The following is a 26,069-nucleotide window of genomic DNA, read 5'->3' on the forward strand; positions in this document are numbered from 1 at the left end:
TTTGTAGAGAAGGCTGGCCTTCAACTCAGAGATCCACCCTCCCCTGCCTCTTGAGTGCTGGGATTAAAGGCCTAAGCCACTATCACCCTCTCCAATTGTTTTTGTAACAAAAATAAAGTGTATTCATTCAGTGGGTTAGGGAAACAGCCTTTTTTTCTTTTTAAGTAAATACTGCTAAATAAGTGGCTAATTAATTCGAACAGCTAACAACATGGCTCAGCAAGTAAAGAAGCTTGTTGCCATGTATTAACAACCTAAGTTTTATTGAGTTCCAGGACCCACACAGAGGAAGGAGAGAAACAAGTCCTCCAAGCTGTCCTCGAATCTCCACGTGTGCTATGGCACATATATAAACAAACAAATCAAAATTATGAAACCAAAAAAAGGGGAGATTCTGTAAAACACTATGATGCTTATCTTCCAACTCCACATCAAAGTTTTCTTTCAGGGCTGGAGAGATGGCTCAGAGGTTAAGAGCACTGACTGCTTTTCCAGAGGTCCTGAGTTCAATTCCCAGCAACCACATGGTGGCTTACAGCCATTTATAATGAGACCTGGGGCCCCCTTCTGGCTTGCAGGCACACGTGGAAGGAATACTATACACATAATAAATAAATAAATAAATATTTTTAAAAAAAGTTTTCTTTCAATGGCACACTGGGTCCTTGGGGAGGGGAAAGTTACTCACAATTCAGTCTCTATCTTTCCCCCTAAAGACATTAGTTACTCATCTCATTGTCAAGCCCAAACACGAATTAGAAGCATTTCAGAAAGGGTTTTGTTCTGGTTGCTCCTTCCCCCATAAACTTAACACAAACTAAAGTGATGTGGGAAGCCGAACCTCAATTCAAAAAACTACCCCTATAAAATTGGTTTAGGCCAGGTCTGGGTGTGTGTGTGTGTGTGTGTGTATTTTCTTGATTAATAATCAATATGAGTGCCCAGCCAGCCTTCTGTGTGCAGTGCCACCCCTCAGCAGCACTCCTCCATGGCTTCTGCTTCAGTTCCTGTCCTGACTTCCTTCCATGATGGACTATGATACGGAATGTAAGTTAAAAAGAACCTTTTCCTCCTCAAATTGCAAGAGAAACACAAGACAGGTTTATTCTGGTATACAGTTCAGGGACATATATTCCATCCTTTCTGGAAAGGCATAGCAGCAGGAAGGTGAAGCACCTGGTTACACTGGGTTCAGAGTCAAGAAGCAGAGCAATCAACAGTTATGTTCATCTGGTTTTCTCTTTTTTATTCACTATGATTACCCTGCCCATAGAATAGCATCACTCATAGAGGGCAAGGAAATTCTTTTCATGTAGATTGACCTAATATGATAACATATCAATACATGCCTAGAAGTTTGTTTCTGTGACAATTCTAAATACCACATAATAAATAATTAATAAAATTAATTATTTATTAATAAATTAATAAAGTTTAACCCTCATATCTGATGTCTTACATAACAGGATACTTATTTGTTGAATCAAATAAAGGGAAATTTGATTCAAATTCATGTGTTAAATTTTATTTTAAAAGCAAATCCAATGAAGACTTGCTTTCTTGATCCAGCGTTAGATTTTACTATGAAAAGTAAAGGTAAACTCAACTTTATTTAGAAATGATTTCCAGACATGAGGCTAGGGAGAGAGGCTGGAGTGATGCATGTACTACACAAGTATGAGACTCATTCTGGATTCCCAATAACCACAAAAGCCAACACAATGCTGCAGGAGGTAACACAGGGCTCTGGAGTTTACTGGCTAGACAGCTCAGTCTGTTGGTGAATACCAGGTTTTGACAGACCCTGTGTCAAAATATAAGGGGGAGAGCAAATGACAAAAACATCTGACATCAATCCTTTGGCTGTTAGAACACACCTATGTAAATGTGTACATACACCACACACAAAAACAAAATGAACAGAAAAAATACATTTCAACAACTAAAGGGGTCAACTTAAATATTAAAACATTCTTACCAGGATAGTATGATTTCTCAAAAAAAAAATTCCTACATGTTTAAAGTTGTTAGTATCTAGGCACACCTTGGTCCGGCCCCTTGGGAACCTTGCACTTCACCCTTCTGTGCATGGAAAGCAGTTCCCTGACTGTATGCAGGAGTTCAGTCTCTTGACCTTATCTCTACCTCACTCGTGGGAACTGCCCCCCTCACCTAAACTAAAACACATAGCCACTTATGGACACCCTACATTCTGCCAGTGATACAGTAGTTGCAAGTGTGACCTCTGCTTTTTTTCTTGCTCTTCTGTTTGTCCTTTCCCACCTGTGCCACCACGCCATCCAGCCCAGGGCGGCAGGCACAGGACACCACCCTGAACAAACCAATCCAGTCATAGTTCTTCCTTGTTCTTTCCTGTCCAGCTGCAAGCTGGCAGCATATGCTGGGGAAGATTTCCTATCTACTTCATGTATTAAAGAATGTGTAGCCCGGCGATGGTGGCGCACGCCTTTAATCCCAGCACTCGGGAGGCAGAGGCAGGTGGATCTCTGTGAGTTCGAGACCAGCCTGGTCTACAGAGCAAGTTCCAGGACAGGCTCCAAAGCCACAGAGAAACCGTCTCGAAAAACCAAAAAAAAAAAAAAAAAAAAAAAAAGAATGTGTAAATGATGTGACCACACAATGTAATTCTGTTTTAAATGTATGTTTTACACGTCCTGTATGTTTGTCTTGTCAATTGGGTCTGCTTAAAATTTGTGTGACTGCTCTAAACATGTGGTTTCTCAGTGCCTTGCAACACACGAGCAGGTGCCATCTTGGCTAAGGGCAGGTCATATGACCTTATGGCCATCTTTGCTATGGGCTGCCTCCTAGATCTCCCGAGCTTGTAAGGAACCCACCCACCTGGCCACTCTACCTGCAGTGGATCTTTTCTCTTCCACTTGCTAGCAATCTGTGACTTTGATTCTTCATACTTTTCTTTGATCCAAAGACCTGCAAATGTCTGTCTACTTTCTTTAAATGCCCTGCCTCCTTGTTACAAAGTTGAGTCAGAGATGAAAAAGACAGCTTCCTCTCGCTCACTTTCATTTAAATTTAGTGTGAATGTAAGCTAACTTTAATTCTGTATGTCTACCTGTGTTGCAATTAAAATTTAACTGTGCATATATGAAACTGTTCGTTGTATCTCCTAGACTAAAGAAGCAATAAGTCTCAAATATTTTAAATTGGTATATGCTTTTAAATAATGATAAATACATGGCTAGGTCTATTATAACATACTGTGTATATGATTCAATTCTGCTTTAAAATATATTCTGCATAGTAATAAAAATTTAAGGTTATAAGAATCTATATCAGATTAACAAAAGCTAACCTAGAAATTTCCTGTTCTTCACAATTGTCACTTTTTACTGTTAAGCTTCTAGTGCAACAAATTTTCCTTAATATCTTTGTCCTTTGCAAGTATAAATCTGACCTGCTAAGTAAAATCAGTTACGGTCAAGCTGGAGGATTCTGGGTAAAACATTCCTCCACAACCTCTCAGCTCTAACTCTTGAGGCAGATCCTGTACTCATGTCACTATAGTTATAACTCATATATACCCAAATATATACCCAATAGACAGCCCTTAAATGCTCAGAGATCTGAGTATTTCCTCTAAAGAAATCAGATGGGCACAGAACTTCTATCCATCCATAACTCACCTCATCAAGTGAAAGTGCTAGCCGCTGAGCAAAACTGCCTTTCATCTATACTGCTGTAAAGACCTCTCCACACCATGGACGACAAACACTGAAATCAACTCCATTGCGTAAGCCAATGGAAAGCTGGTTTTCCCACAAACTCCTAATCCACAGGATCTTAAGCCTGTCACTGCCAGCTGAAAGACAGATGCTGCCCTAGAACCTGCCCTCAGCGACCATGGAGGACCCCGGGGTGGCTGTCTAGGTAATCAATCTGGTCTCTGTCATTTTAAAACCAACAACTCAGGTAAAATTTATCCTTCTCAAGATCTCTGATGCAGTTTGACGAATGACAGCTTTGTCAGCTTAACGGCAGGAACCAAGACTAAATCTAGACACAATTTACCTTGTTACCAGGCTCAGATAACAAACTCACAAAAACAGATTTCTCCTGAATGATAAGGTGATATCATAATAATGGGAAAGAAAGAGGTGCTTTCAGAGTCACTTATGTAAAACTGCAAAGCTCTAAGGATTTTTAGGGTCTCAGAAGGTGTTTTAAGGTGTGCAAATGAAAGTTATTAAAGTGTATACATGCAAGTTATAAAGGTCTGAGGATAAAAAGCTTAAGTAATGGGGCTGGAGAGATAGCTCAGCGGTTAAGAGCATTGCCTGCTCTTCCAAAGGTCCTGAGTTCAATTCCCAGCAACCACATGGTGGCTCACAACCATCTGTAATGAGGTCTGGCGCCCTCTCCTGGCCTGCAGGAACATACACAGCCAGAACATTGTATACATAATAAATAAATATTTTTTTAAAAAAGCTTAAGTAATAACAAAGGCAAGTGATTTGAGACATTTGAAAGAATAAAACACGTTCCATATTTCTTTTTCATTACGCTACTGCTATATTACGACTCTAAGAGTCCATAGTCAATAATCAATAAATTCTGATAAGCTATTAATCTAGCTGTCATAACTACAAGGTCAAGATTTTAAATTCCCTTTGATGGTTTCCTAACTACAAACCTCAAAGATACTTTTCATTGTGCAAAAACATCTGTCACAGTCATTTCTGGCATAAATATACCTCCACTTAAATTTTAGTACAGATTATAAACAGTGGAAATGCTAATGTGTTTAAAACTTATGTTTTCACAAACTCAAGGAATCTTGAAAGTTCCAGGGAGCTGAAATTGGAGGATTCACCTCAAACAGGTAAGACGCACCCCTCCCTCAATTACCAGGACCTAAGAGCCAAAGCTTCCCCGCCTTCCCTTGGTCCTGACACCCTCCCCCTCAATCACCAGGACCTAAAGAAAATCATTTTTTTCGTAAAATTAATCTTGTCCTTTGCTCTGCCAACACCTCAACAGGTCCAAGAGACACAGGACAATTCCACAGAGCATGGACAGTAGTGAAACAGCCAGCCACACCAAGCCGTGGCAGCATCCCAGCTTTCTCAAGTTCCCCAAAATTTCAACTCCTACAAATCGGCAAGAAGCATCTTGAAAAGTTGACACACTCATTCCCTTAACTTGCCATGCCTAACTCCCCACCTTTTTAATGAAAAAAGAAGGGAAAAATGTTAGTATCCAGGCACATCTTGGACCTGCCCCTGGGGAACCTGGCACCTCACCCCTCATCGGGTGCAAAGGTTCCTTTAAGAGGGAACCAAGCTCGGTCCATTCCCTTTCTTCCTTTCTGCATTTCTCCCTAAGGAGGCAGTTTTCTGTCTGTCTGTCTGTCTGCCTGCCTGCCTGCCTGTTTGTCTCTCTCTCTCTCTCTCTCTCTCTCTCTCTCTCTCTCTCTCTCTCTCTCTCTCTCTCTCTCTCTCTCTCTCTCTCTCTCTGCCCCTTTCCCAACCCTTCAATCTACCCTCCTCTCAATAAACTCCATACTCAAGCTCTGTCTGCATGGCATATTCTGTTACCTTCTGTGGTTTGGACCCCAACTGCCAAGGGACCCATTGCTAAGGGTCTCTCTTTTGCATCATATAACAACAGTGACTGATGCATTTTTCTCCTTTGATATTTGTGGTGGTATGAAAGAAAGTGATGCCCAAAGGAAGTGGCACTAATGAGAGATATGGCCTTGCTGGAGTTACGTGTGGTTTTGTAGGAGGAAGAGTGTGACTGTGGAGGTGGGCTGTTAGGTCTCATATATGCTCAAGTCACACCCAGGGAGACAAAGATATAAAATTCCCAGTTCCTTCTCCGCCACGTCTGCCTGTACACTACCATGTCACACCATGATGATAATGGACCGAATCTCTAAATTGTAAGCCATCCAATTAAATGTTTTTCTTTAAAAGAGTTTCCATGGTCATAGTGTCTCTTCACAGCAACAGAAATCCTAACTATACCAATGTCTTAATCATTTAAATCAATTGATTTTTTTATATCAAACTATCATACATTCTGAAAGAAATTCACCTTAAACTTGTTTTCTACATTCTAGACTGAATTTAATACTCAGGTTTGGGAATTCTGTTTTCTTAGTAAGATATTAACCCGTTATTTAAATTCCTTCAATTTTTAAAATCAAGATTTTGTCATTCTTAACACTTGAAATCTGTTTCCTGTTTTTCTGCATGTGATATAATTTCTTTGACTTAAAAAACACTCACATAACCTTAAATGCTATTAAGCTGAAGCTTGTCTAACATCGTTCTTTTGTATTTACTGTTTTCACTCTTTTTGGTTTTGTTCTTTTATGTTATATTTTCTTACCTCTTCTACCATCCTATTCCCTTGAAATGGTATATAGGCTTTTCTTTAGTGCTACTTCCCGTTATTTTAAAAAGTCTATTTAAAAAACATGAGACTGGGGCTCAGTCTGTAAAGCAAGTAGGAGGACATGAGCTCAATCTGCAGACTCAGTGTGGGGGTTCACACTGGTAGTCCCAGTGCCAGGAAGACACAGACAACAGTGGATTCCTGCTGACTGCTATCAGCCAGCCATCCTAACTTACTGGAAAAGCCCTAGATCCCAGTAAGAGACCCTATCTCAAAGAGTCTGTTCCTAAGGAATGGCACTAAGAGCAGTGCTCTGACTGCCACGTGCACCACCCTCCCCAACATACACCTGATGTATTGCTATCTACCTGTAATCCCAGTACTTGGGAAATTTAAGATGGAGATTAAGACTTCAAAGCTAGTCTGGCTTTATATATTAAGAAGTGAACCTATCAACCAATAAAACAAAATAAAAATCCCAAAAACACTCGGAGAGGGGAGAGGGATTTGAAGCTAAAAGGTAGCCATGCTTCTAAGACTTTAATGATATTATTTGAATGAAATTTCTACTGTGTCTAGCTGTTAATATTTCTGTAAGCTTTCAGTTTTTGTAATGACATACCTCAGATAAACAAAAGATTCCAACTCTGATGTAATGTCAGTCACATCTTTGCAAAAAGTAAAATTTAAAATCCCATACTGCTTTTCATGCAACTTGACAACATTTCAGAAATGTTCAGAAGGTAAGATGGAACTTTCTTAATAACATTAAATGTTTTCCTTAGTATTTTAACTTATAAAGTCCTTTCCTAAACTTACATTACTTTTGCTTCTACTTTGAAGAACATCATTTAATTATTTATTTTTGGTTTTTCAAGACAGTGTTTTCTCTGTAGTTTTTGGAGCCTGTCCTGAAACTAGCTCTTGTAGACCAGGCTGGCCTCAAACTCACAGAAATCGCTTGCCTCTGACTCCCAAGTGCTGGGATTAAAGGCGTGCGCCACCACCACCTGGTTACATCATTTATTCTTTAAGTCTGTGCTTTTACTCAAAATTCCACCAGGAGAGAAGAAAGGAAAACCTAGTATGCAGGGCAGTGACTCCCGCTGCATGTAGCTCTGCCCTTTGCCGGTGGCTGCAAAGCCACAGGCAAACGGCTTCTTTTTCTGAATTTGTACCCCCAAAATTTGGGAGCCAGATGTAGCATGAATTCTAACTGGTTTTAATAATAAAAACCCAGAGTCACATATCAGGGGTAAAAACTGAAAGATCAGAGAAGCAGAGCAGTCTGATCTACTAGAGAATTCTTACCTCTTCCTCTATCAAGGCTCAGACCAAAAGGGCGATCCTATTTTTACAAATCCTCAGATTCCATCTACCTCTGTAACTTCTCAGACTGCATCTCCTCTCAGCTTATATTTCTCTATCCCTAGTGCTGAGATCACTTTTGTGTGAGCTCTGTTTCTCTTTTAGACAGATTCAATCCTGTATGGCTCAGGGTAGCCTTGAACTCACAGAGATTCGTCTCTGTCTCTTTAGTGCTGGGATTAAAGGTGTGTGCCCATTGCCTGGCCTCTATGGCTAACTAGTAGCTTAGCTCTGCACTCTGATCTTCAGGCAAACTTTGTTAGATCACAAACAAAATATCACTACAGAGCTCCTGTTGCATTCCTCAAGGGGACAAGACAACTACTGGAGCCAGGTTATTTATCCTCACTGAACAGACACATTAAAATTCTACTAGTGTTATCATTCATTAGCTTGCAAAGTTCATTTCCCATTTGGTACTGCAGATTGCATTATCTCCAATCAAGAAACCAACTTTTTGGCAACAGAAGTATAACAATGCTTTCTGTTTTCCCCAGTATTCTCAGTGTTTTATCTAATAACTTATTCATAGTATTTTTGCTTGCTTCATACCAACTGAACTCTGTTGGCTTAGTTTTGATGCTTTTATCAGGAGAACACAGTCATTCTTCTATTGAATTGGAAACTTCTCCTGGACACTGAACCAATAGGTGGCAAAGATAGTCATAAGTAATTAATCCCAATGACCAAGGAAAAATTGGGTTGAAGCACACAACAGGGGATAAAGGAACTCTCTTTGTGTGCTTTATAGTATGATCATGTCAAAATATAACTAAAAACAAAACAAAACCAAAACAAAAAAGCAAGACAATCAAGAACACTTTGCAACACGGTTCTTCTCTCACTATGGTAAAGAACCCAGAGCAGTCAAGTTTCAGCTGAAGGCAGGAATTCTGAATGACTAGTAAAAGGATGAGAACTACACCTATGACCAGTTATTGAAACAAAGGCTCCAGTAATGTTTTATAGGGTATTATGCTTATACTTGTACAAGTTATTTTCTCCCCCGTTCTCTTTCTTATATTTATTTTATATACAAAATATTAGGAGTGAACCTTATAAAGTAAGCTTTAGTCAATAAAATATACAGATGGAATATATAATTGGTATAGTTAGAAATGATTAATAGAACTATGCACCTCTTTATTTGGGTCAGAATTTAGAATGGTACATTAGTGAAGGATTGTTGTATTTTATTAGGCAAAAAGTTGTTTTGTTGTTGAATAGAAACCTTTTAGGTTTGTTTTAACTTGGGATCTCGAGGTTGGATGGATTTTTTTTTTATTCTTAACATTAGAGGGTTCATATTCTTTTAGTATCAATTTTTAGAGCCAACTGCAACTACAGCAAAACAAGTCAAAATTTATGTGATGCTTATTTTTTGCCAATTGTCACTTTACATACTTTTATTTCCAATAATTCTTTTTTTAAATTTTATTTATTTATTTATTTATTTATTTATTTATTTATGCAGAATTTCCCTGTAGCTTTGGCCTTGGAGTCTGTCCTGGAATAAGCTCTTGTAGACCAGGCTGGCTTTGAACTCAGAGATCTGCCTGCCTCCACCTCCTGAGTGCTGGGATTAAAGGCGTATGACACCACCACCAAACATAATTCATTAATCTTAACAAGCACTCAATAACCTTTAACAATTTCTTCATGCAAAAATTAAAAATCTACTACCAATATTCTTTAATATAAAGATTAAATAAACTATTATAACTAATCATGCTTGCTGTGTTTTTGGTAGCTATATCCAACATAACTTTATCTTGTAAAAGCTTACATACTCCTATGAGTTATTTTTAAAACTCAAATTTCATTGCCTAGATTAAAAACTAATAGCCAGTTATTGGCTACAGGTTTTTTTTTTTTTGTTGTTGTTGTTGTTGTCTTTGAGACAGGGTTTCTCTGTGGTTTTGGAGCCTGTCCTGGAACTAGCTCTTGTAGACCAGGCTGGTCTCGAACTCACAGAGATCTGCCTGCCTCTGCCTCCCGAGGGCTGGGATTAAAGGCGTGCGCCACCACCGCCTGGCTATTGGTTACAGTTTTTACAACAAATTTTTGACTATTTACAAACCATAGGAAGACTGAAGAACTATTCAAAAGAAAATACTAATCCTAAAAACAACCACAAGCAGTGGTTTCAGAACTAACTCAATGCAAATTCAATATTTTGAGTTTCACAAACAAAAGGAAGGGAATAGCAGAAAGGTTTAAATAACCAAGAATCAACAAATTTTCCTTGTAAAAAGGTTTTTGGTTTGGTTTGGTTTTTTGAGACAGAGATTCTCTGTGTAACAGCTCTAGTAGACCAGGCTGGCCTTGAACTCAGAGATCTACCTGCCTCTGCCTCCTGAGCGCCACCACCACCCGGCTTCTTTGTAAAAAGTTAAGATATTTTATTCTACTCATGAAAAAGCACAGATTTCACATAATCGATGGTCAACAATGTAAAGTTTTAGAATTCAAGCAAGATATGACTTTCAAAATGGCATATAAACTGAGACATCCAGTGCCGACAGTTAAGTTTAATACATTTTACAATACTGAACTAATTTAGCTGCAATCTCATGTCCCATTTTAAAAGTTTCTTGGGGGCAATGAAATGGTTCAGTAGGTAAAGGTGCTTATTGCCAAGTGGAAGACATAAATTTCATCCCTGGAAACCATGTGATAGAAGAAGAGAACCAACTCTTTCAAGTTGCCCTCCAATTTCCCCACACATGCAAAATGGCATAGTATGAGTATAAGACAGAGACTACACAGTGTAGCACACATACACTGAAAAGACTTGTTGAAAGGAAGAGGTTTAATGGGAAGGGAACAGAATCAAAATACAAGTAAATAGTGAAACAACACATTTTAGAGGAATATATAAAAAACAAAAAGTAAACCAGTGGTGGTGGGCACACCTTAAATCCTAGCTCAGGAAGCAGAGGCAGGCAGACTTCTTTGAGTTTGAGGACTGCTAGGGCTACACAGTGAAACCCTGCCTCGAAAAACAAAACAAAAATGTAATTGTGAAAATTGTTAAAAACTACTTTAGTTAGCCATTTAGACTTAACTAGTCTATTTCACACACCCAGTTTATCAAACTGCTTCTACTATTATACCCATTTCAGAGTAAACTTAGAGATTAAGAATCTGCTAAAGAGGCCGGGCGAAAAACCAAAAAAAAAAAAAAAATGCTAAAGAATCACTAGGGAGAAATAAGAACTTCAGCAATCTGATTCTTAAGAGTATGAGCTCTTACAGACTTCTGAGAGCTTTGAGCAGAAGAAATTGCTAAAGCCTCATGACAATACTTACCAAGGATTATTATCTTTGTCTTACAGAAAACTACAATTTGTTCTAAGTCATAGAAACTGTTTAAGGTTCAAATAGAAAGAAGGGAAAATTACATCGTCAGAATTGTAAGTATTAAACGCCTGCCAAAAATGTCCAATGATAACAACAGGAAAATATACTTTTCCTGTTGAAACATGGTACAAAAGAGTTGTACCATTAACTTTGCCTATCTAGATGAAGCAGACTACGCACTGTGGCTGAGGCTAGAGTATAAGTTCAAGGATATATAATTAAGGTCCAATAACAAAACAAAACCACACAGTATCTATGGAAACTTACCTGCAAGGAGGAAGGACCATAGAGTCTTTTACAAGTACAGATCCAGAAAGCAGGATATACCAACATCTGGCAATAGTTTCTGAACTGTTTAAACATATAAGAAAAAGAGTAAAGAAAAATGTGTATTTAAGTGTGGATTCAGTATGAATACAAAGCCTAGAATACTTCTAGTAATGCTGCAAATCATTAAAAATTAAGGAACAATATTGAAGAATTGTTGCCTAAGATTTTACATTAAAACATGTTCACATGGGGGAAAAGCAGTTTTCTCAAGAAACACACACACAGAATGGAAACAAAAAACTTCACGTCACTAGTAAGCAATACACAATGAGAACACATAAATACATTTTAAGAAAATTCTCAGAAATTAACCCAACTTATGAGGTTCATGAAAATACTGCCTAATCGTTGTTTAATGATACCGAAAATCAAAACCAGTTCTTCTCTAAAATACAGTACTATACTGCAAAGGACAAAATAGCAAGCTATCCCGCAGTTCCACAATTTTATCATTCCTACCTCTACATTTGAGGAGTGCATTTTACTTTATCATTCATCTATTATCTAATTGTCCTCTTATTTGTATATGATGGGCAATCATACAATCATTACAAAGTACAGTCATATAGGACATACATACACATAGTGGATAGCAAAGTAGAGCACACACATCATAAAGAAACCACAAATACTTATGAAAGGTAGGACAGAAAACACCCAGCATTAGTAGATGGGGTTAAAGCTGAAGAATGAGATCAACACTGTTAACATTTTTAGGCACAGGTAGAAAGAGTTGATCAAAAGTATGTAGTTAGCAGTAGTTAAGAAATGTGGGAAGGAGCTGGGCGGTGGTGTGCAAGCCTTTAATCTTAGCACTTGGGAGGTAGATCTCTGTGAGTTCGAGTCCAGCCTGGTCAACAGAGTGAGTTCCAGGATAGGCTCCAAAGCTACAAAGAGAAACCCTGTCTGGAAAAATCAAAAAAGAGGGAAGGTAAAAGGAGGGATATTGTACCTAGGGAGTATTTATCAATCAATCCAAGTTTTTAGACAACTTATTTTAGAACTATTCCACTGAAAGTTAGACAACATATTCTTCTGTATAAATGTGGCTTCCCAGAAGATTTAGGGAAGCCTGAGGGTATCATATGTTCAGAGTCAACTTGTCGGAAGCAAATACTACCATTGCAGACAAAGCCAGTCTATTTACAAGTACTTACACCTGCAGACAATTTAAAAATTCATATAATGTCATAGCCTAAACTTCAAGTCAAGTAGAGCTTTATTAAAAAGTAATTCCAATTTGAAACCACTAAAGGAGTTGGGGATTTAGCTCAGTAATAGAGCAATTGTCTAGAATGTTTGAGATCCAAGGTTCCATTCCAGCGTACTAGATTATGTGAGGATGAGATGGGGGGGGGGAGCGAGAGAGGAAAAGAGAGGAAGAGAGGGGGAAAGAAAAGGGGAGGGAGGGATAGAGAGAATGAAAAAGGGAAAATGAAAATATTCTTTTTTATACAATTCAACAACTTTTACTAAATGTTCTAGTATTTTTAGATTTCTATTTAACACTCATTTCCTGGGAACTGTCAAAATATTACACTTGACATTAAAATTTTAAATACTGCAGATACTCATTAAATCTCCATTGCCTTTAACAACCAAGATCAAGGATAAAAACAACAAGTCTTCTGAATTCGTTAGACATCTGAAAGTTATTTTTCATTCTCAATGTTTTCTCTCGGGATCTCCTAGGTCACTGCCTTCCTCTTCTACAGACATTTACAATGGCAGACAACTTCTCTCACATGTTTCTTTTGCTTGTTGGTTCACATGGCTCAGTTATAGCTATCGATATCAAACCATCCTTTCTCTTTCCTTATTAAAAATCCCCAGTTTTAAATTTTAGATCATCATATCATACCAGTCAGTGTCCTGATGAAATCAGCTAGACGCTGAAGGTCAATCCTTCCATTCCTTGTAGAATGCCTGGCTGCTACAAACCCTTTCTAACAATGGTATCATAAGATTTTATACTGACATTGATATTCATTCCTTCTCAATTTCTTGATCTCTTTAAGGATTTTTATTTAATATCCCCTCGTCTTGTATTTGAGACAGGGTCTTGCTCTGTAAGTCCAACCTGGAACTTTCTATGTAGATCAGGATGGTCTCAAATTCACAGCAATTTTCCACACTCACTCTCCCACTACTGAGATTCTTCATGTAATACACCATGCATAGACTATTAGTGATGTTATCTTCTACTTTAAATGAGTTTCCACAGTCATTTTCCGGAATTTTGCTTTAGCACAAACTATCATATCTTCATTAATCTAGAGTTCAAGATTCCAATGTCACCATCTCTTTCCTTTGCAGCTGTTTGTTGCCTTACTCATCATCTATTCCACAATGATCTCACCATCATCTTTTCTCCCTATCTTCTGTACCTACAATTCAATGGTACATTGTCATTATCCTTCTTTTCAACAATTCCCTCAACTCTTTACTCATTCATTCATTTGCTGTGATCTGAGGCTTCCCCAAAATTCCTAAAAAATAGAATCAACCAAAATACAACTTCCACTAATTCCCACACAAGCCACTCAACAGTCTTTGCACCAAGGTGTCTATTCTCTGTGCACCACAATGCAGAGAACAAACCACACATCTAAGTATACCATGGATAGACGGTATAGACAGGGCTTCCACTTTTCATGGAGCAGCTGGCATTCAGTCAAAAATACTGATGAAAACAAAACCAAATAATCGAAAAATGATAGGAAAAAAAACCCAAACCCACTATATTTAGTAAATTCAAGAAAAAAAAAAGACAAGATAAAATACTTACCTAAGCACTGAAATCTAAACACACACATCCTAGGAATTCAAACACTGGAGTTTTATTTAGGACTAGAAAGAGTAGAAAACAAGAGTTTATAAACCAGAAAGTCAGTAGAAAATAACAGAGAAAGATAAGGATGGAAAATGGTATAAAGATGAGACAAAAAAATGAAAGAAAGTAATGAAGAAAAATCAGAAAAGAAGCCAATCAGGAAAAAATACTGGCTAAGGATTTCTTAAAATTTATAGAAGACAGCAAGCCAAAGAAAAAAGTCCTATAAATGCTTAACAACAACAACAACAAATCTTAAAAAAAAAAATCACATTTAAGGACACTAGACACAACTGCTAGGAGAAAATTTTTCAGAAGTATGAGAAAGTAATGTCACTCACAAAACAACAGCAGTAACAACTGACTCTTTAACATAAATGTACGGAACATGATAAATCAATGTTTAAGAAGTACTAGAGAGGAAAAAAGACTGCATACATTTCAAAACAACAACAACACCTTCCAGTTTAGAATTATATATGCAGCAAAAAGTCTTTCTTTAAAAACAAGATGAAACAACACTACAGTAGAGAATTAAAGATCAGCAAATAACTGAAGAATATACTTATGTGCAGGCTGAAAGATGGTATTTCTAAAGATGTCAATTCTCTCTGATTTAATGCTATCCTACCACAAAGGCCACAGATGTCCCACAGGTTTTTATGTATGTAAAAGCTGAAGGGTTGATTCCCCAATGTATACAGAAAAGTGAAACTAGTATTAATAGTTGCTAGGTTATCCAGACATCACAAAAACATATTTATAAATTTGTAAATTATAAAACTACATGTCCTTTAAAGTTCAAATTTTTGAAAGCTTTGGTTTTATAATTTACAATCCTGAACCTTTTGGGAGGAAACTAGTAGTAGCATGAACTAATGACTTTTTTTTTAAAGTATAATGTATAAAAATATGTCAAGATGGGAAAATTCATTACCATTAATAGTTTCCAAATGACTGATACAAAATGCCCACAAGGATCACATGAAGGGGGAATAACCCGTTAAAAGTACTTTAGTCAGGTAGGGTGGCAAACAACTTTAATCCCAGCACTTTGGAGATAAGAGGCAGGTTGCTAACCAGATACTGTGTAGAGAGTTCCAGGACAGCTAGGGTTACACAGAGAGATCCTGTTTCAAAAACCAAACAGCATCAACAACAAAAAACATACTTTAGCCACAGCATTCAGGAGGCAGAGGTTGACGATTGCTATGAATTTGAGGTCAGCCTGGTCTACAAAGTACATGCCAAGCTAGCCACTGATACACAGTGAAATGTTTTCTCAACACCCCATCCTCTAAAACACCCAAAGTAAAAACAAAACAAAACCACAGTTTTCAATTAAATAAAGTATTTAAAATTCCATTGACAAAGTCTCAGATTCTTGTTGTAACTAATGTAGAAGAAACTTAAACAGTTTTGATATTACACTAAAGAAAAATACCCAAATTATTTAAAATGCTACTAAAATACTCATTTCTAACTCTTTCTCAATATCAAGTCAGATTTCCTTCACTAAAATACACAACAGACTGAATAAAAAAACTACCTACTGTCAACCAGATGTAAGTCTAAAATGACATTCTTGTTTTATAACTGTTTGCAATAACAAATATAGTTGTGTTATATAGAATGAGTATTTTAAAAATATGATTAAATCAAGGAAAATAAAAATCGATTACATTTTGCAACAATGACTAAAATCCTTTTCATTATGGGCTTAACAAGCTTATTTTGGGAAACAAAGCCCAGAAGGTTTTAAAGAAAACCAGACAATCTTGAAACAGAAATAGATATTTGTAAATTTTTTTAAACACAGATTTAAAATAAAAAGCATTAATCATGGCTGTTGAGATGGCTCAGAGGTTAAGAGTACATATGGCTCTTACAGAGGATCTATGTTGGGCAGTTCATAACCACTTATAAATCCAGCTCCAAGAGATCTGACCCCTTTGGCATCCGTACATACTCTTTAAAAGATTTGGAAAAGTCAAAAGCCATAGCAGGAAAAGTATTTGCAGTAAGTACATTCATCAAGGAGTTTGATTAAAAATCCATACAAAACTTCCAAGTAAATATAAATTAAGGAACTGCAATAGAAAAATGGTCAAGAATGTAAGATTTAATTAGAAACTAGTCAAACAACCTAAAAACATGAGAATTATTCATTACTATCATCAGTAACAGGACATTGTATAATAGAATCATGGTGAGATAACAAAGTGATGAACATAACATCTAAAACTGAAGCAATCATGCAAAATAGGCTACAAGGGTTGTTAAAGATGGGTACCCAGACTAGGCATGTGATGTGGGATTCCCCTCTGTATGCTGTGAATACCATTGGCTTGGAAACTGGATTGGCCTGATAGGGTAGAACAAAGCTAGGCAGGAAAAACTAAATTGAATGCTGGGAGAAAAAAGGGCGAAGTCCAGAGAAACCATGGAGTCGCCAGAGACAGACATGCTGAAATCTTGCTGGTAGGCCACAAACCTCATGGTAAAATATAAAATAATGGAGATGGGTTAATTCTAGATGTAAGAGCCTAGCAATACACTTAAGTAATGGCTAAGCAGTGATTTAATTAATACAGTTTCTGTGTGATTATTTTAAGGCTGAGCAGCCAGGAACCAACAAGCGAAGTGGCCTTCCATACAACAATGGTGCACACTTTAGATCTGGCAAGTGGGTGGCAGAGGACGACCAAGGTTACAAAGAGAAATCCTGTCTAAAAACAACAACAACAACAAAAAAAGATGGGTTACTGGGACTTACTACACAGCTCATGGTCACCATCACTGGCACAACTATAGTGGGAAGCTGGGTGACACTCCTAATATTTATATGCAAAATTCTAGTAATTCTATTCCTTGGAAGATGTTTAAATTGAATTAGTAAGTAAGAGTACAATAGGTGTCAGCAAAATCTCCACAGGGAGCTTATTTTTCACTTTCACAACAGTAAAAATCTGGTTGCAACCCAGTACAGTAGAACAGATATAACAACATTCAATCTACCTACAGCAGTAAAAGAGAACAAAGGGGAATATTAAAGAATCCTGGAATGACACCTGCTACATAACAACTTGATTCAAAGATGCTATCAGTAAGAGGTTGAAAAAGGTAAAATTAATTGATGAAATCACAATTATAATTACCATTCCAAAGCAGCACTGACTAGAGCTTTCTAGAAAGTCTGTCTTTTTGGTTGCAGTTATATATATTTCTAACACTGGATGTACTAGACCAGTCCCTGTATTTTGTATGTATTATACTTCAGTTTATGATTACCAAATGAATTTTAATGTGAAAAGTCAAGATTTAAACATGTCATTAATCTGAGGTAAGCATAAAAAAACTTACCAAAAAAGCAATTGATTGCCATTGTATCTCTCATAGCGTGCTCTTGCAGACATTAACCTAATAAAAAGGGTAAAAAGTTTCAAAAATGTCATAAATAGAAAATTAGATATATAACCAAATTCTTACTAAACTTGGAAATATATGTAATATGGTAACATTTTTTATAAAAGCAATAGATAATAATATTTTGGTTTATTGTTAAGTATTTTGCTTTTCTTTTGATTTTTAAAATGTAACATAAGCCAGTAACAGTGGCATTTGCCTGTAACCTTAACCCTTCAGGCAGAGAAAGACAGATTTAGGCAGAGGTTTATGAAGATAGGCACAAATTTGATGCTCACAAGAGCAATATATTAAGATTTTATACCCACAAATCCAGGAAAGTAAAACAAAACTACAAAACTAATAAAAAAAAAAGCAATAGATATTAAGTGACAGGGTTTAATATTCTTAGGTACATGATAGTCTTTCAATCCATACTAAATAATTTTATTATGAGAAAATACACATTTGAATTGTTCATTCTCACATCTTGTGAAGAACAGTTACTGGTAAAAACAAATATGTACAAACAAAAGGATCTGTTAAGTATATAGATTTTTTACATTTTAAAAGAATCTTTAAAAACAAAATACATATTAATATGACTTGTAATTTTTAGTTATTTAATTATTCCTGATTTACTCACAAATACAGCAAATGGAGTGAATAAAAAACAACCTAGTTCGTTATCAGAACCTTGGACACTGAGGAAAAGCAGCTAGCTACATGGGTCATGGAAAGAAAGATTGAATCAAAACATACAAAATCACAATTAGTGCTTTATAGCACTAAATGTCTAGAATATAACCACATGATTTCAGATACAGATATGTCTGTCACCCCCTCCCCCGCAGCCCAGATAAGTTTATTTTCTGTGTCCTGGAACTCACTATAGACCAGGCTGGCATTGAACTCAAGAGATCTGACTGCCTCTGCTTCCCAAGTGCTGGGATAAAAGTTGTGCATCACCACAAGGCCTGGCAAGGTCTGACTATCTTAAAGAGAAAGCAGAGGTTCATAAAGTATATTGGTCTTGGCTGCGGGAATCATGCCAGGCTAACATATTGTGCTTATTTTAAGCATCTTGCACAACTAATAAGAGAATCCTCAGAAAGAAAATAGGAGTTTTGAGTTCTGTTCTGTGCTCATTAGTATATGTCAACCTGATACAAACCAAGACATAATCAGGAAGAGGGAATCAAATTGAGAATTTGCCTCTATCAGACTGGACTGTATGCAAGTCTATAAGGCATTATCTTCTTGATTTAATGACTGATGTGGAAAGGTCCAGATTGCTGTGGTTGGTACTATTGTGGGCAGGTGGCTCTGGGTTATATAAAAAAGCAAACTGAGCAAGCCTTGGGGAAAAGTAAGTGAGCAGTGTTCTTCCATGGCCTCTGCTTCAGGTCCTGCCATGGCTTCCCTCAATTATGGACCATGATGTGAAACTGCAAGGCAAATAAACCCTTTTCTTTCCAAGCTGCTTCTGGCTATGGTCCTTATCACAGCAACAGAAAGAAAACTAGGACAATCCCAAAATTTGGCACATACTGAAAGCATAGTTGTTTGTGCTACTTATTCTCAAGGAACTTTCAAGCACTGTAACAAAGACAAAGCTATCACTCCATTTTATTAAGAAAAAACTGCAGCTTACATGATGAAGACTTAAAATATCGTGAATAAGAAAAATTAAGATAAGGAACATAATTTTTTTTGCCTAGACCTACAAAATTTCTAAGTCACCTGACTCCTGGAGAATATTCTAGCTCTCTTTTTACTCTGCACCAGAAACCAAAGGCCTCTTTCTTGTCTTGGCTCTGTCACAGAGGCCTCTATTCAAAACTTACTTCCTATCAGAGTAATCATCTAAATATAAGCAGCTAGCAGGTGACTTGACATCACCATGTTGTATTATATCACAGTACTTATCATTTCTGCATAGGATACATAATTTTTATAATGCTATCAAATTCTAGGCATTAGTGATCTAAGTAGTTCAGATACCTAAGAAAAAAAGATGACTGTAAAAGGTGCTTTACAAGCATCTGATGAAGTAAACAGCACAGATCAGTAAACCAATTACACTTACCTAAGCTGATGCTCCCTGAGGTTTGATAGTATTTCCATTCCATGGAGGTAAGAATAAATAGTATTTAAGTCCTGTGGAAAAGAAAAGTTTTTAGAACACTTTTCAAATATATATTCTAAAATATGACCTCCACCAATCTCTTTTTAAGCACGCAACCATTTAAGACAGAGCTCTGTTAACTATTCAAGAGCCACAAAAGCCTCTGAATTACAAATTTTTTAAAGATAAGGAGGAAGCCGGGTGGTGGTGGCCTGCACCTTTAATCCCAGCACTCAGGAGGTAGAGGCAAGTGAGTTCGAGGCCAGCCTAATCTCCAAAGGGAGTTTAAGGGCAGCCAGGAACTGCACACACAGAAACAAGAAAGAGAGAAGGGGGGGGGGAAGGATGGGAGAGAGGGAGGTGGGGAAGGATGGGAGGGAGGGAGGGAGAAAGAGAGGGAAGGAGGGAGAGAAGGAAGGAGGGAGGGAGGGAGGGAGAGAAATAAACATTTCAATACTGAACCTGCCATTTCAGCAAAGATTTTTGGGGTAGCCTGGGCACATAAGGACATTCCGTTCAAAGAAAAATTGTTAAAGACAGAGTAAGAGAGACTCAACCAATCACCCACCTAAAACTCCCCAAAATAAAAACCAAGACACGAAAGACTTATATTTTCTATTATAGTTCCATTTATTTTGTAGGTGTTCTGGTACACAGGTGGTAGCCAGAGAACAACTTTTGGGAGTAGGATCTCTCCTTGCACCTTCTTTCCTGGGGACCAAAGTCAGGTTTTCAAGCTTGGCTGCAAACACCTTTTATAGGTTAAGCATTACTAGCCCCATGAAAGGTTTTTCAGAAGAGAGAATGACATTAAGAAACAAAGGCAAGTGACTCTTGAAACAGAAATATAAATATTTGGTGGTATATATGATTATTCAAACCATACTGACTTGAAAAGAGTGTATAAGTAAGGAGTAGAAAGCAGCTACAATTTACAAAGCAAGGAGATGGAGAAGCTATACTGAAAGTGAGTTCCAGAAACCTACAAAAGATATCTCTTAGTTCTTGAAGACACAGTGATTACAACATGCAAATATATAAATATGTAAAAAAGAACAACAATTAAAAAACAATAACCCCAAAAGAGCAGCAGATTGTGGTATAGTGACACATCACTATAATCACAACATTCAAGAAGCAGAGGTTGCAGAATCCCAAGCTTGAAAAATCAGAAGTTCAAGGTCATTCTTGGCTATTTGGGGAACTTGAGGTTAGCATGGGCTACAGGGGATACTGTCTCAAAATGGGAAAAAAACAAGAGACAAAAATTTTTTTTCAGGTAAGTAATAACCAAACGAAAAGAGGATATCAAGTTGAGAAAGTTCATTCCATAAGGAAACATCTGTATTTCTGAGTGTAACTCTATGAGTTTAGAGATCCTGATTCCAAAGGGTCACACTTTTGTAGGGAAAAGGGAAAAGTACAAGACTCTTACTGAAGAACTGGTGTGCAAAGTCCTTCTGTCTATGTGTTGCTTTTATTGTTAATGAATAAAGAAACTGCTTTGGGCCTATAGCAGGTTATAAGAGAGCTAGGTGGGGAAAACTAAACTGAATGCTGGGAGAAAGGCAGCGGAGTCAAGAGACACCATGTAGCCACCAGTAGGGAAAGATGCAAGCTGCCAGCCAGAACCTTGCAGGTAGACAATGAGTCTCATGATACAATATATACTAATAGAAATGAGGTAAGAGATAAGAGTGAGCTAGAATTATGCATGAGCTAATAGGCCAAGCAGTATTGTAATTAATACAGTTTCTGTGTGATTATTTCGTTTCTGGGCATCTGGAAACAAACAAGTAGCCTCTTACAACAAATTGGTGCTCCAACATGTGCTAGCTAAATCCACATATAAACTGAGAGGGCTTGGAAATGAATTATAGACACTAAAAAACAAAGTTTAGCTGCATTTCTTTTTTGGATGGGTTTTGCTTGCTGGCTGTATGTTACAGTGTCCTTAAGAGAGGTCTTCCTTATTCAGCTGTAGCAGAAAAAAAAGAAAAAGAAAACAGCTTAGTTTTGAAATAGTGGCTTCCTGGGCCATGCTGCCAGCATGAAAGCTGGCTCTTTCAGGAGACCAAGCATTTAAATGGGGTTTGTGAGCAACTTGCTAAAAATTGCTTAATGGTGCAACACAGACCTGCTGCATACTTGGAACTAGGATGGAGTGTGTGGCTTGTAGAGGCAGTGAACATGACTCCACCATGTTGGACTGGGCGGAGCCAGAAGGCAAAGTAGCCTATTCCTAGCCAGGCCACAACTTAGCATTTTAAGTAGTGTTTAGCATTTTAAGAAGTGCTCCTGGACAGAAAAGGATTACAGACACACAACAGGACAGATTTAGGCATAGAAGAACTCTAAATGAGTCACAGTACGTTTAAAAAAATGTATATAGGCTTGGGAGAGAGAAGAAAAAAGTAAAGCGACAGTAAATGTAGTATAAAAGAGTACAGACAGTCATAGATTAAAGGAATAAAGATAATAAAATAAATAATAAACTTGTAGAAAGTAACAGAGAGTAAGCAAGAAAAATAAGCCACATAAAGATGGAATATAAACAGAGAGTCTGGATTATTTATATTATTGTATTTTCCTTGAATATGTTGACTGTGAAGGAGCTAAGTACAGAGAGACAGTTCATTGTATGGGTTGGTAAGCTAAACCAACCTATATATTTTAAAGGTATCTTGATTTCAAAATTTGGGTCTAGGGATTGGGTGCTTTGGAAAAGAGGTTCTGCTTTTGTTTCCACAGAAGATGGGAACCTGTGGATTAATTTCAGACTAATGCAGTTTGATGGACCAAGACCCCCTCCCAGAGGTTGCCTTGAACACCCCCATAAACTACTTTGTCCAACAAAAAGCAGGAAGCAGTTTGGAGAGAACTACGCCCAAATTCCCAAATATTGTCTATAATTTCTTTTTAATTTTAAAGGGGGATATGCTATAGAGATAGATGCATTAAACTGTTATAGATATTGGTTTATTGATACAATTTTAAGATCAATTTTGTTATATATGTATATTTTTTTTCTTGATTAAGGTATTGTGTTTGTCCAGCTCATTTAAAAATGTAATGTATAATAGGTTAACAGATAATCATCAATAATAGTCAAACTTGTAGACATGTTAGTTAGGTTTTTCTAGATAGAGATATATTTCAGTTAGAGAGGTATTCTTCAAATCTTTCAGACACCCTCAGAATATGGCATTTAAAATGTTTTAAGACCTTAAGACTTTTCATGACAATGAGACACATCTGCTACTGGCAGCACCAATTACTTCAAGGGGATGATGAGCATTGAAGATGTGGCTTATGGAGTTTGCTAGCCGTTTGGGCAAGAAACTGCTCTTGCTTGGACTGCTTGATGTTATGCTGTATGAACTGGAAATGCAAGGCCCACAGAAAAATGACTGCTCAACTTGCCTAAAGGTGAGACAATCCTTTAGGGTTCCTGCTTTAAGAAAGAGACTGCCAGATATTCTTCAGGACATAGAAAAAAGTGACTGACAAATTGTCAATATAGGCCTAACTGTCTTTGAAATTTCCTGCTTCATGGAAAAGTCTGTCAGATACTATGGGCCTGTAGGCTAATGATTGGATGTCCCAACGGTACTGAAGAACTCTGGGTGACTGTCCAGGCAGCAAGATGTCTCTGCCAATTCTAGAGTTTTGGAAGTTGCTTACAACACACTTTCTGTTAACTTAGGTAATATTATATCCGTCCGGAGTCGTTGATGGACTTGAAGAATAGTTATAACTATAGTTTTACTTAGCTATGATAAAAAATAAAGTATAGATATAAATGTTGTGACTTTATTGTTTGATGCCTGTTCTGTAATATGCAATTTTACTATGTTAAAATTAAAACCTTCCTTTTTATTTAAACAGAAAAGGGAAAATGGTGTGGAAAGTCCTTCTATCTATATGTTGCTTTTATTGTTAATGAATAAAGAAACTGCTTTGGGCCTATAGCAGGTTAGAACAGAACTAAGTGAGGAAAGTTAAACTGAATGCTGGGAGAAAGAAGGTAGAGTCAAGAGACACCATGTAGCCGACAGAGGGGAAAGATGCAAGCCGTCAGCCAAACCTTACCAGTAGGCCCCGAGTCTAATGGTAAAATCTAAAATAATAGAAATGGGTTAATTTAAGAGATAAGAGTGAGACAGAAATATGCATAAGCTAATACGCTAAGCAGTGTTGTAATTAATACAGTTTCCATGTGATTATTTCGGTTCTAGGCATCCGGGAACAAACAAGCGGCCTCTTACAACAAAGAAACAACAGGCAAGTGCAGTTGATGATTTGGAAGAATAATCCTTTATCAGCAGGGAGAAATAGAGCTGCTTTTATATAGTACTTCATAGAATAGAATAGCAACTATTTATATAGTGTTTACATTTTTATTTATCAGTCATCTAAAGAAACTACAAATTATATGAGAGGGTATATATAGGTTACATGCAATACAACATTGTTTTATATAAGGGACTTGAAAATCTACAAATATAGTATTCATAACAGTCCTGGAATCAACCTCCTGAATTCAAAGCCAGCCTATCCTATGTTATGAATATCAAGTCAGCCAGGGCTCTATAATAAGCTTATTCCAAAACAATCACCCAGGAGAGAGGGAAAAAAAAAAGCCAGATTTGAGTTTGAGTTCTGGTGCATGTAAATAACAGCCCTAGGAAATCCTAAACCAGCACTGTCAGCAATATTTGGGAGTTTGTGGGGGGATGCATTTTCAGACCCTAACCCAGAATCTTAGGGACTAATACGCTTCCACAGAAGCCCTAAAGGTGGTTCCATGCATACTGTTTAGGAGACACTGGTGTATAGGCAGCGCACTATATCACTCTAGATTAGTTGTCTGGTAAAATAATAACTGGGAATGAACACAAGAACAGGATGTTTACTAAATATCAATCCTTCCAGCATACCAAACTTAAAGCCAAAAAACACTAAGCCTTCAAAAAAGATAATTTTCAGAATATGTGGGTAGTAGTTCTTTTCTAAACCAACAAACAGGTAGAAAGGAGTTTCTTGGGGGTTTTGCTCCAGTTAATCCATTATGAGACAAGCTTGAAGAAATATATGATTTATAAGGTTTCTTGGTGTATGCAAAAGAAACAATCTATTCAAACAAGCTCTATTTAGCTCCTCTAAAAGAGAAAATGTAAGAACACTAATAGAGACAGACTGAAGGTCTTACAGAATTTTGTTTGCAGTCACAAATTCAAATGCTAGAAAGAGGATGCTAACCAATTACAGAGTGTACTTGAAAGCTATTTGATAGAGCCTGAAAGGAGAAGCGGTGAAAGTGACAGAAAACTAACCATCTGGGACATGACAACACCCAAATCACTAGCATCTGTTTCTGTAACCATACCAACAAGCACTGCAGAAATTATTCAGGGCATTAGAACAAAGACCAATTTAGGATTAGAAATAGAAGATTTCACCTAAGCAAATAAGTTGAAGTCATACAGTTAGCAATAAACCATTTACACAATGGTGGTCCCATTATGATGGAAATGAAAAAATCCCTATCGCCTAGTGACCTTGTAGCTATAGCAATGTCATAGTGCAGTATCACTCATATGTCTGTGGTGATTCTTGAGTAAACAGAACTTCTGTCCTGCCAGCTGTTTAGAAACACAGCAATAGTTCTATAAAATAACCAGTACTTGATAACGATAATAAATGACTCCATCACTGGCTTAGATTGTTCCACTGTACTTTTTATTGGTGTTGTGTATGCTAATGCACACACATTTGTGCATACGGAGGCCAAAGGACAACCCCGAGTATTGTTCCTTCACCACTGTCTATTTATTTACTTATTAACGGTGACATGGTCTCTCCCTTACTGGTCTGAACTCACAAAGGTTGGCTGGCTGGCTAGCAACAAGAATCCTACAAACACCATTACGCTTGATTTTCCACATAAATTCTGAGGATTAAAATCAGGTTCTCATTCTTGAGCAAGACAAATACTTTACCCCTTCACAGATCTTTGAAAGTGTACTTCTATTTACATTAAGGAAAAAAAAAGTTCAAGGACTGGGGATATAGCTCTGGGTAAAATGTCTGACTAGCATGCATAAGGTCCCAGGTTTCATCCAACATATTGCCAAAATAAATTAAAATTCACTGTAAAATAGTATGTGCCATGTTACATTGGCAGAAACCTCACTCATTTCTTAATTGCATTAAGATACGACATCTAGTGTACTATGTTGGTTCGTGTGGGTACTTGCT

At 37.2% G+C, this 26,069-nt stretch overlaps 1 protein-coding gene across 11 annotated transcripts in view; it reads right to left on the reverse strand.

The window, feature by feature from the left end:
- The window catches only part of Rapgef6 (Rap guanine nucleotide exchange factor 6), a 173,726-nt gene that overhangs the window by 126,430 nt on the left and 21,227 nt on the right, over positions 1 to 26,069 (reverse strand). For all 11 annotated transcript variants that reach the window (XM_075992594.1, XM_075992587.1, XM_075992592.1 and 8 more), the window contains exons 2-4: positions 19,770 to 19,840; positions 17,639 to 17,695; positions 11,380 to 11,463 (exon numbers count right to left, since the gene is read on the reverse strand). In XM_075992594.1, the coding sequence (XP_075848709.1) occupies positions 11,380 to 11,463; positions 17,639 to 17,695; positions 19,770 to 19,840 (212 nt within the window). The remainder of the gene's footprint in view (positions 1 to 11,379; positions 11,464 to 17,638; positions 17,696 to 19,769; positions 19,841 to 26,069) is intronic.

The sequence above is a fragment of the Microtus pennsylvanicus genome, chromosome 11, assembly GCF_037038515.1.
Source record: "Microtus pennsylvanicus isolate mMicPen1 chromosome 11, mMicPen1.hap1, whole genome shotgun sequence".
Lineage (NCBI taxonomy): Eukaryota > Metazoa > Chordata > Mammalia > Rodentia > Cricetidae > Microtus > Microtus pennsylvanicus.